Source organism: Coregonus lavaretus (assembly GCF_964263955.1).
Source record: "Coregonus lavaretus genome assembly, chromosome: 12".
In the NCBI taxonomy this organism is placed as follows: domain Eukaryota; kingdom Metazoa; phylum Chordata; class Actinopteri; order Salmoniformes; family Salmonidae; genus Coregonus; species Coregonus lavaretus.
The window spans coordinates 28,279,584-28,292,437 of NC_139999.1; the positions used below are offsets into that span (position 1 = coordinate 28,279,584).

Genomic DNA, 12,854 nt, shown 5'->3' on the forward strand with positions numbered 1-12,854 from the left:
CAGTTTATCTCCAATGCAGTATTTTAATTTCCATTTCATTCCACTTCCATAATTCATAACTGGTCCCACCAGGGAGCACTGCGCATGACATTATTTTGGGCTCAGTCGCCAGAGCGCGCAGGATGCGCGTGCATGGCGTGGCATGACAGCACGTGAACGCGCATGGTGGTACTGATGTGAGGAGATCTGCCGCTTGAGCAAGTGTTTAATTTGTAGGAAAAGAGAGCATTCGAAGATTTTTCTTAAACACATTCATGAATTTCTCAGAGGGGCAAAAGGGGGAAATAAACGACGTGGCCTGTGGGCACATGGGGGAACGATGTAAATTATGCGTAAATTATTTTGTAGATAGCGGGGAGTTGCTCAGTTTCCGTAGCCGTAGTGGTGATAGCTGCGGGAACCCGTGTGTGAGGGAGGAGTGGTGGGTGTGAGTGTGTCTGCTCCGTGGCGGTGTGGAGATGGCAGCGGGGGATTGAGAAGGCGGGTGCGGTAGACATGCCTAGCTGGCTATCGCCGTCGCTCTCGCTGAAAGGTTACCGGCAACTGGTGGCTGTTGAACCGAAGAAGCCCCGAAGAAACCCCGGAACCCAGATCCGTTGATTGGAATATGTAATCGACAGGCTCAGCGGCGGCATCACGGTGTCTCTGATCTGCCAATCAAATCACACACACTGGAATTACATGTGAGTGGCGCGCGGGGTTGGGCGGATGTGCGGGTGAACCATCGCCCGCAGACATGGAAAAAAGGTCAACGCTTGTCTCATTTCTATTTCATTAAATAGACACATCGAATAATGGACTAAATGATTTATGACGGGGGAATTGAAGGGTTCTGGAAGAAAGTTTTCCATTGAGATTATTAGAATATCTATCCCCAGTGCGCGCCGCACATCCCATGCGATTTTCCATTAATTGCAGTCATCAAAGATAAATAGCCTATTCACATCAATCAATCATTGTGTTTATTAGCCAGTGATTAGCCTTCAGACCGCCAAGGATATCACCCCTCTCATTACAGCTATACTACACGGCTATAGGACTGTAAGCACCAATCAGCAAATATGATGTGCGAGGTGATGCCGACAATCACCGAGGGGGACTCAGGGGGTCCTCCCCGGGGTGGAGGGACTCAGAACGGCTCAGACCCGGAAGCCAACTTCGAGCAGCTGATGGTCAACATGCTTGATGAGAGAGACAAGCTGCTGGAGTCCCTGCGCGAGACCCAGGAGACACTCATTCAATCACAGAGCAAGCTGCAGGGTGCACTGCACGAGAGGGACGTGCTCCAGCGTCAGATCAACACCGCGCTGCCTCAGGTGAGAGAGACCACACACACAGGTCTCAGTAGGCTCAACATGCTCCCTTTCCATGTATCCAATTTCCTCCATAACCCAGCAGAGCCTTAATGTGTGGATCTTAGGGGGTCTCCTCCCCAGACTACTGCTGCTGTCATTGGGAGGGCTGGTGTGCGAGATGATGGCGCTGGTGGTCTATAGTGCACTCACTGTTACCGCAGTCACTGGTTCAAGCCCCCTTGTTCTTCCCCTCAATCTATAATAGGTGAGGCCATTGTGGTGGAAACCCATCCAGTCCTTTGACCTATCAGTGACAATGAAGGACAGGAGACAAGGAAAGGAGACTGCGGCTGCATCCCGTTTCTCCACCTTTCTCCCAAAGTGTATAGCACTTACAATCTCCATGGCATGGATTTAAAGGCATTGTAATGGTGTAAGGAAGCATTGGCTGGAGGGAGTTTCCACCATGGAATCCATGATGGGGAGTGTGCAATTGCACAGTGTTGAGACAACCGTGGGATTGACAGTGAATGATCTTCCTACAGATGTGGTTTGTTGTCTTATATGAGGCTGGCACACAATACTTTGTTTATTGGGAATATTCAATGTTCAGTCCTAGAGCTCAGCATTGTTTTACAAAAGCTGTTCATTAATGTGTTGCAATTTGGAATGTGTGTGTGTATGATTGTGTGTGTTTTTGAGTTTATTGGAAAACCACTGGGACTGAATGAAGTACTGGACTGTGTGTGTGTGTCTGTGTTTGTGTATTATGTTATTGAGTGCTGAACAAGGTCTGGAATCAGCAACCATGACGACGGTGAAACCGCTGTTAGCCCTTTGACACTCCACCCCTTATGTGTTACATGATGTCATCCATAGAGAGGAGGAGGAAGAGAGAGAGAGAGAGAGAGGAGTCTGTGTGTGTGTGTGTGTGTGTGTGTGCTAGTCCCTTGGTGATGACGGTGCCAGTGTAGCTTCTTGTTAAAGCAACATGGCTGCCTGCTAGTGTACATGGCCTGTGGCTGCCTGCTTCAGTGTGTGTGTGTGTGTGTGTGTGTGTGTGTGTGTGTGTGTGTGTGTGTGTGTGTGTGCATGTGCGTGTGCGCGTGTGTGCGTGTGTGCGTGCATCATGCATGTGTGTGTGGGAATGTACTGTCAGGACAGTTGCAGTTGTCTAATCCTGGTAGGTTCAGCTTAATGTTTTATTTCAATTATAATATACATATTAGTTATACAGTCAGAAGCCTAGGGCAGAGAAGCATTACGGCTGAGGCTCGAGCTCACTAAAGCAGACCGTTAACTCCTCACTCACTGAGAGTGGATTGGAGACACACACACACACATTGCGTTTGTAATTGTTTTGTGTATATTGATGTGTTTGTCTGTGGTTGGTAATAACACCCATCCCCTGTGCTCTGACTCTGTTCTCTCTGCTCTCTGAGCTCAGACTGGTTTATCAGTCTCCCTGTCTTACCCCACACTGACAACCTGTCTTATCTCATCCTGACACCCTGTCTTATCTCATCCTGACACCCTGTCTTACCCCACCCTGACAACCTGTCTTACCCCACCCTGACAACCTGTCTTACTCCACACTGACACCCTGTCTTACTCCACACTGACAACCTGTCTTATCTCATCCTGACACCCTGTCTTACCCCACCCTGACAACCTGTCTTACCCCACCCTGACAACCTGTCTTACCCCACACTGACACCCTGTCTTACCCCACACTGACAACCTGTCTTATCTCATCCTGACACCCTGTCTTACCCCACACTGACACCCTGTCTTACCCCACCCTGACAACCTATCTTACCCCACCCTGACACCCTGTCTTACCCCACCCCGACACCCTGTCTTACCCCACACTGACACCCTGTCCTCCACTGGGGCTGTACAACAAACATTTGTCTCCACCTAGGTGTGTGTGCGTGTGTGTAATGTGTGTGTAATGTGTATGTATGTGTATTCTCTGGGCTTGGACCGATCTGACCCAGAACTGTCAGCTCCACGTCTGTCAGCCCCCCACGACACACGACACACGCACACACACACACACCAAGTACACACAGCTTTATAGACATGCACACACACCCAAGGATGGATATGTTCATTAGGCTCAAAAAGTTTCAGATTAACGTGTCAAGCCATTACAGTGCATAATGCTGCTAATACAGCCCTCTGGTGGGGGCTCGCCCCTAGACAAATTAGCTTCTAAATCAGAACACACACACACACACACACACACAAGGCTCGCTCTGCTTCTCTCTTCATTGTATGTGACTGTTTAAGCAGAGTTGTTCTGACACTGTCACAGGAGATGCGTGCATTTCTGTATGAATGCCCGGCCAGACACTGGGTGTGTGTGTGTGAGTCCGCATACGTGTGTGTGTGTGTGTGTGTGTGTGCATGTGTGTGTTGTTTGTGCATGTGCAGGTATGTGGGAGTGTGTTTGTGTGTTTGAAGTTCAGGTCAAACTCAGAGGGCCCTATATCCGTTAGGTTCTGTGCAGCCTAAATGATGTGATAGTGGTTGAAAGCAGCTGTCCCCTTAGTCTGAGCACACACACACACACACACACAGGTCCGTGCACCTACCCAATATTGTGTTGGCACAGAACCTAGCCACTCTATAGACTGGCTGATTTCATTGTCAGGTCCACATTCTGTACACAGTCCAACTAAGGTTGTATGAATGCTTAATGCTTGTTGGAATTACATCTGTGTCTGCAGTCAGACAGTCAAACCTCTGAGCCCTCACTCCTATAACCCCTGACCCCTGACCTAGAACCCCAGTCTGGGGGTGTGCAATGGCCCAGGGTGGTGGGAAGACAGAAAGGGTAAGAGAGAGAGAAAGAGGTAGAGAGGAGGGGTGGAGGTGAAAGAGTCAGTAGCAGCAGCACCTCTCAGATTGCAGGAAGGACATAGAGGTATCAAACAGCACTCACCCAGGACACCCATTCTCCTCTCTACCTCTCTATCTCTTCATCAAATCCAATCAAATTGTATTTATCACATGCACCGAATACAACTGATGTAGACTTTACAGTGAAATGCTTGCTTACGAACCTTTCCCAACGATGCAGAGTTTAAAAAAATAATGATACTAAATTAAATAGTAACTAACACAAAAATGAATCAAATAAAATACACAAGAATGGAGCTACACTACATGACCAAAAGTATGTGGACACCTGCTCGTCGAACATTCCAAAATCATGGGCATTAATGTAGAGTTGGTCCTCCCTTTGCTGCTATAACAGCCTCCACTCTTCTGGGAAGGCTTTCCATTAGATGTTGGAACATTGCTGCGGGGACTTGCTTCCATTTAGCCACAAGAGCATTAGTGAGGTCGGGCACTGATGTTGGGCAATTAGGCCTGGCTCACAGTCGGCGTTCCAAGTCATCCCAAAAGTGTCCGATGGGGTTGAGGTCAGGGCTCTGTGCAGGCCAGTCAAGTTCTTCCACACCAATCTCGACAAACCCTGTGCACGGGGGCATTGTAAATGCTGAAACAGGAAATTCTTGCCACAGAGTTGGAAGCACAGAATCATCTAGAATGTCATTGTATGCTGTAGCGTTAAGATTCCCCTTCACTGGAACTAAGGGGCCTAGCCCGAACCATGAAAAACAGCCCCAGACCATTATTCCTCCTCCACCAAACTTTACAGTTGGCACTATGCATTCGGGTAGGTAGCGTTCTCCTGGCATCCGCCAAACCCAGATCTGTCCGTCAGATTGCCAGATGGTGAAGCGTGATTCATCACTTCAGAGAACGCTTTTCCACTGCTCCAGAGTCCAATGGCGTCAAGCTTTACACCACTCCAGCCAACACTTGGCATTGCGCATGGTTATCTTAGGCTTGTGTGCGGCTGCTCGGCCATGTAAACCCATTTCATGAAGCGCTCGACGAACAGTTCTTGTGCTGACGTTGCTTCCAGAGGCAGTTTGGAACTCGGTAGGGAGTGTAGCAACCGAGGACAGACCATTTTTACACACTACACACTTCAGCACTCGGCGGTCCCATTCTGTGAGCTTGTTTGGCCTACCACTTCGCGGTTGAGCCGTTGTTGCTCCTAGATGTTTCCACTTCACAATAACAGCACTTACAGTTGACCGGGGCAGCTATAGCAGGGCAGAAATTTGACGAACTGACTTGTTGGAAAGGTGGCATCCTATGATGGTGCCACGTTGAAAGTCACTGAGCTCTTCAGTAAGGCCATCCTACTGACAATGTTTGTCTATGGAGATTGCATGGCTGTGTGCTCGATTTTATATACCTGTCAGCAACAGGTGTGGCTGAAATAGCCGAATCCACTCATTTGAACGGGTGTCCACATACTTTTGTATGTACAGTGTAATATACAGGGCGTACCAGTACCAGATCATGGTGCAGAGGTACAAGATACTTGAAGTAGATATGTACATGATGGCAGGGTAAAGTAACTAGGCATCAGGATAGATAATAATAATAATAATCATATAATAATAATAGTCAAATGAAGAACAGAGTAGCAGCAGCAAATGATGTGTAAATGTGTGTGTGTGAGTGTATGTTTTTTTATTTTATTTGTGGGGTAGATCAGCTTAATATTGCAGATAGATTGTAACTTCCATTAATGTAATTGTCTGCATCACTTCCAATCCCCCATGTTTTTTATATATATACAGTGAGGGAAAAAAGTATTTGATCCCCTGCTGATTTTGTACGTTTGCCCACTGACAAAGACATGATCAGTCTATGATTTTAATGGTAGGTTTATTTGAACAGTGAGAGACAGAATAACAAAACAAAAATCCAGAAAAACGCATGTCAAAACTGTTATAAATTGATTTGCATTTTAATGAGGGAAATAAGTATTTGACCCCTCTGCAAAACATGACTTAGTACTTGGTGGCAAAACGCTTCTTGGCAATCACAGAGGTCAGACGTTTCTTGTAGTTGGCCACCAGGTTTGCACACATCTCAGGAGGGATTTTGTTCCACTCCTCTTTGCAGATCTTCTCCAAGTCATTAAGGTTTCGAGGCTGACGTTTGGCAACTCGAACCTTCAGCTCCCTCCACAGATTTTCTATGGGATTAAGGTCTGGAGACTGGCTAGGCCACTCCAGGACCTTAATGTGCTTCTTCTTGAGCCACTCATTTGTTGCCTTGGCCGTGTGTTTTGGGTCATTGTCATGCTGGAATACCCATCCATGACCCATTTTCAATGCCCTGGCTGAGGGAAGGAGGTTCTCACCCAAGATTTGACGGTACATGGCCCCGTCCATCGTCCCTTTGATGCGGTGAAGTTGTCATGTCCCCTTAGCAGAAAAACACCCCCAAAGCATAATGTTTCCACCTCCATGTTTGATGGTGGGGATGGTGTTATTGGGGTCATAGGCAGCATTCCTCCTCCTCCAAACACGGCGAGTTGAGTTGATGTCAAAGAGCTCGATTTTGGTCTCATCTGACCACAACACTTTCATCCAGTTCTCCTCTGAATCATTCAGATGTTCATTGGCAAACTTCAGACAGCCCTGTATATGTGCTTTCTTGAGCAGGGGGACCTTGCGGGCGCTGCAGGAATTCAGTCCTTCACGGCGTAGTGTGTTACCAATTGTTTTCTTGGTGACTATGGTCCCAGCTGCCTTGAGATCATTGACAAGATCCTCCCGTGTAATTCTGGGCTGATTCCTCACCGTTCTCATGATCATTGCAACTCCACGAGGTGAGATCTTGCATGGAGCCCCAGGCTGAGGGAGATTGACAGTTATTTTGTGTTTCTTCCATTTGCGAATAATCGCACCAACTGTTGTCACCTTCTCACCAAGCTGCCTGGCGATGGTCTTGTAGCCCATTCCAGCCTTGTGTAGGTCTACAATCTTGTCCCTGATATCCTTGGAGAGCTCTTTGGTCTTGGCCATGGTGGAGAGTTTGGAATCCGATTGATTGCTTCTGTGGACAGGTGTCTTTTAAACAGGTAACAAGCTGAGATTAGGAGCACCCCCTTTAAGAGTGTGCTCCTAATCTCAGCTCTTTACCTGTATAAAAGACACCTGGCAGCCAGAAATCTTTCTGATTGAGAGGGGGTCAAACACTTATTTCCCTCATTAAAATGCAAAAAAATTTATAACATTTTTGACATGCGTTTTTCTGGATTTTGTTGTTGTTATTCTGTCTCTCACTGTTCAAATAAACCTACCATTAAAATTATAGACTGATCATTTCTTTGTCAGTGGGCAAATGTACAAAATCAGCAGGGGATCAAATACTTTTTTCCCTCACTGTATTCCCCTTTATTACTTTCCAACCCCGCCACCCTTTCCCTACTTGGGGTAAACTAGTGAACAACAACGCCCAGGCCTCTACTTCCAATTTATACCCACCATCTACACTTCATGGACACAGTCAATTCCACAATAATTATATTTTGCCTGCTTGTTCTCCTGAACTTCTTCTACTCTCAACCTCTCCGATCATTTTCATGAAGTCCATCCGGTTTGCTTCTATATGCCATATCTTTCCAACTGTGCTCCTTCACAAAAGCTCCCAACATACAACCCATATACTTATTATGGACACAGTATGCTTACATTATTAGTTATCTTGTTATTATTTGTTGTTAGTTGTTATTAGTTGTCCGTCGCAAGAAGTCCGTCAGGTGAGGTTGTGTCTCTCTCTGGCGGGAGGTAAGCTTGGCTTATATACATAGTTTGGGCTTTGTCGAGTAAAGCTTAAACTATGTATTTAGATTATAGTTAGGCATTATAGGTAGTTATCGTGGGTTGTTGTATGTAATTATTGTAGGTTACTATTGTATTCGGCTGAGCCCGGTGAAGCACGAAGCTAGCTAGCTAACCCACTACCTGGACTAGCTGGCGGGTAGCTACTGGTAACTATTAGCAACTGTGGATGGTTGTTTCACGCCTGAGAGTACCTGTAATTACGCCAGCTGGCTGCCTACAATAATTACATACAATAATGCCTACCATTCAGCTGTCTTTCTAACCTCATTGTCTGAAGCGTTAACGTTAAGTAGTAAGTGGCTACTGTGCTTGAAATTTAGCTAGCTTGTTGCTACCTGGATTGCTACTAGTAAACAATAGCTGGAACGACCTAGCGAACAGACGCGAACTGGCTGAGTCAATTCAGTGGCTAGCTTTGCACTTGGCTAGCTAACAGTAGCTGCTAGGGGTAAGTTATAACCTACATTTGTGTTTTGTTTTTACATACTGGTAGCCAGAGTCGTTCAAGGGAATTTGGGACATGGGTGACTAGTTAACGTTAGCTTGGCTCTCTCTGTGTGTTCGTGCCGTGGGAGGAGGGGTCTCTTCTTTGTCTGAAAGCAATGGCTAGCTAGTATGCTAACTATTCTAGCTAACTAACTGGCTGAATAAGTTGACGACGGACTCGCTCAAGCTGTCGGGACTAACCCACAATGTTAGACACGGACACGAATGATCTGCTTGGCGTGTTGACACACTGGTGGTTTGTTGTGGCCGAGTATTGGTGCTAAACCGTGTTGTTGGAGTCCGGCATGCTAGTTGGCTGTGGTCATATGACTAGGTGCCCTGGACGATTTTCACGGAAGAATACTGTACCAAGTTAGCTAGCTGAATAAACTAAGTTAGTCTATTCGTAGAAAACATTGAACCGCTGTAGTTTACAACAATTATAGTTTCTGAGGTGGAAGTTGGGAGAGTTATATTTGGGTGTTTCAGTGTAACGTAAGTGAGGGAGGCCCCGCTCTCTCCTTTCCCAGATGTTTAGTTCATTTCATTCCGATCTCCTTTGCATTATTGTAGCCATTTTCTGTAGCCTGTCAACTATGCCTCTGTCTATCCCTGTTCTCTCCTCTCCGCACAGGCTATACAAACGCCTCACACCGCGTGGCTGCTGCCTCTCTAACCTGGTGGTCCCTGCATGCACCACCCACATGGAGTTCCAGGTCTCAGGCAGCCTCTGTAACTGCCGTTCTGCTGCCAACATGGCAGAGTTAATCTCAGCCTATGCTACCCTCCAGTCCCTCGACTTCTTGGCGCTGACGGAAACATGGATTACCACTGAAAACACTGCTACTCCTACTGCTCTCTCCTCGTCTGACCATGTGTTCTCGCATACCCCGAGAGCATCTGGTCAGCGGGGTGGTGGCATAGGAATCCTCATCTCTCCCAAGTGGACATTCTCTCTTTTTCCCCTGACCCATCTGTCTATCTCCTCATTTGAATTCCATGCTGTCACAGTCACTAGCCCATTCAAGCTTAACATCCTTGTCATTTATCGCCCTCCAGGTTCCCTTGGAGAGTTCATCAATGAGCTTGACGCCTTGATAAGTTCCTTTCCTGAGGATGGCTCACCCCTCACAGATCTGGGTGACTTCAACCTCCCTACGTCTACCTTTGACTCATTTCTCTCTGCCTCCTTCTTTCCACTCCTCTCCTCTTTTGACCTCACCCTCTCACCGTCCCCCCCTACTCACAAGGCAGGCAATACGCTTGACCTCATCTTTACTAGATGCTGTTCTTCTACTAATCTCACTGCAACTCCCCTCCATGTCTCTGACCACTACTTTGTATCCTTTTCTCTCTCGCTCTCCTCCAACACTAATCACTCTGCCCCTACTCAGATGGCAATGCGCCGTCGCAACCTTCGCTCTCTCTCTCCCGCTACTCTCTCCTCTTCCATCCTATCATCTCTTCCTTCTGCTCAATCTCCTGATTCTGCCTCCTTAACCCTCCTCTCCTCCCTTTCTGCATCGTTTGACTCTCTATGTCCCCTATCCTCCCGGCCGGCTCGGTCCTCCCCTCCTGCTCCGTGGCTTGATGACTCATTGCGAGCTCACAGAACAGGGCTCCGGGCAGCCGAGCGGAAATGGAGATAAACTAGACTCCCTGCGGACCTGGCATCTTTTCACTCCTCCTCTCTACATTTTCTTAATCTGTTTCTGCTGCTAATGCCACTTTCTACCACTCTAAATTCCAAGCATCTGCCTCTAACCCTAGGAAGCTCTTTGCCACCTTCTCCTCCCTGCTGAATCCTCCTCCCCCTCCCCCACTCCTCCCTCTCTGTGGATGACTTCATCAACCATTTTGAAAAGAAGGTTGACGACATCCGATCCTCGATTGTTAAGTCAAATGACACTGTTGGTCCTGCTCACACTGCCCTACCCTATGCTTTGACTTCTTTCTCCCCTCTCTCTCCAGATGAAATATTGCGACTTGTGACGGCCGGCCGCCCAACAACCTGCCCGCTTGACCCTATCCCCTCCTCTCTTCTCCAGACCATCTCCGGTGACCTTCTCCCTTACCTCACCTCGCTCATGAACTCATCCTTGACCGCTGGCTATGTCCCCTCCGTCTTCAAGACAGCGAGAGTTGCACCCCTTCTCAAAAAACCAACACTCGATCCCTCTGATGTCAACAACTACAGACCAGTATCCCTTCTTTCTTTTCTCTCCAAAACTCTTGAGCGTGCTGTCTTTAGCCAACTCTCTTGCTATCTCTCTCATAATGACCTTCTTGATCCAAACCAGTCAGGTTTCAAGACTGGTCATTCAACTGAGACTGCTCTTCTCTGTGTCACGGAGGCTCTCCGCACTGCTAAAGCTAACTCTCTCTCCTCTGCTCTCGTCCTTCTAGACCCATCTGCTGCCTTTGATACTGTGAACCATGAGATCCTCCTCTCCACCCTCTCCGAGTTGGGCATCTCCGGCGCGGCTCACTCTTGGATTGCGTCCTACCTGACAGGTTGCTCCTACCAGGTGGCGTGGCGAGAATCTGTCTTCGCACCACGTGCCCTCACCACTGGTGTCCCCCAGGGCTCAGTTCTAGGCCCTCTCCTATTCTCGCTATACACCAAGTCACTTGGCTCTGTCATATCCTCACATGGCCTCTCCTATGATTGCTACGCAGACGACACACAACTAATCTTCTCCTTTCCCCCTTCTGATAACCAGGTGGCGAATCGCATCTCTGCATGTCTGGCAGACATATCAGTGTGGATGACGGATCACCACCTCAAGCTGAACCTCGGCAAGACGGAGCTGCTCTTCCTGCCGGGGAAGGACTGCCCGTTCCATGATCTCACCATCACGGTTGACAACTCCGTTGTGTCCTCCTCCCAGAGTGCGAAGAGCCTTGGCGTGACCCTGGACAACACCCTGTGGTTCTCTGCTAACATCAAGGCGGTGACCCGGTCCTGTAGGTTCATGCTCTACAACATTCAGAGAGTACGAACATTCCTTACACAGGAAGCGGCACAGGTCCTAATCCAGGCACTTGTCATCTCCCGTCTGGATTACTGCAACTCGCTGTTGGCTGGGCTCCCTGCCTGTGCCATTAAACCCCTACAACTCATCCAGAATGCTGCAGCCCGTCTGGTGTTCAACCTTCCCAAGTTCTCTCACGTCACCCCGCTCCTCCGCACACTCCACTGGCTTCCAGTTGAAGCTCGCATCTGCTACAAGACCATGGTGCTTGCCTACGGAGCTGTGAGGGAAACGGCACCTCCGTACCTTCAGGCTCTGATCAGTCCCTACACCCAAACGAGGGCATTGCGTTCATCCACCTCTGGCCTGCTGGCCCCCCTACCACAGTTCCCGCTCAGCCCAGTCAAAACTGTTCGCTGCTCTGGCACCCCAATGGTGGAACAAGCTCCCTCACGACGCCAGGACAGCGGAGTCACTCACCACCTTCCGGAGACACTTGAAACCCCACCTCTTTAAGGAATACCTGGGATAGGATAAAGTAATCCTTCTATCCCCCCTTACCCCACCCCACCCCCCCCAAAAAATATAAAAAAAACATTGTAAAGTGGTTATCCCACTGGCAATAAGGTGAATGCACCAATTTGTAAGTCGCTCTGGATAAGAGCGTCTGCTAAATGACGTAAATGTAAATGTAATTAGTCCCATCCTTCAACTCCATTCAACACCTCCCATCTATCTCCTAACACCATCCATATAGGATTTCTATTTGCCATATATATTTCAACTGTACTGTGATGTTTTACAAAAGTTCTGAACCTTTCTATTCTCATTGTTTCTACAGATTGTGAATTAAAAATAAACATTTTTGCTAAAAGTATTATTATATTATTGATCGATTAACTATGACTTTTTAGATCACCCAGTAATGCTATCTGCAAGGTTAGCTCCAGGTAAATATTGCAATCCTTTAGCCATTACTGGACCTGTGTCCAAAAACAAGCTACAAATGGACAGTACCAAAACAAATGATCTCTTCGCAGCAAAATCTGCAGCGCTGGGAAGATTGTATCCCCCATATAAATAACATTCTATTGGTAGCAAGAATTTTATATAATAATTTGAATTGAAAGATTCTAAGTTTTGAATCCAGTGTCGTTTTGCGTATCAGTTCATAAACACTATGCCATGGGATCGGTACGTAAAAAATCTCTTCCCAACTATTTTGCAATCTACAGTGGGGAAAAAAAGTATTTAGTCAGCCACCAATTGTGCAAGTTCTCCCACTTAAAAAGATGAGAGAGGCCTGTAATTTTCATCATAGGTACACGTCAACTATGACAGACAAATTGAGGAAAAGAAATCCAGAA

General features: G+C 47.4%; 1 protein-coding gene across 1 annotated transcript in view; it reads left to right on the forward strand.

Annotated features, from left to right (window-relative positions):
- Positions 1-1,061: 1,061 nt before the first annotated feature.
- The window catches only part of LOC311137905 (liprin-alpha-4-like), a gene marked incomplete at both ends in the record, with an annotated part of 85,212 nt that continues 73,419 nt past the window's right edge, over positions 1,062-12,854 (forward strand). The window contains one exon of the mRNA XM_084172512.1: positions 1,062-1,316. Coding sequence (XP_084028638.1) covers positions 1,062-1,316 — 255 coding nt within the window. The remainder of the gene's footprint in view (positions 1,317-12,854) is intronic.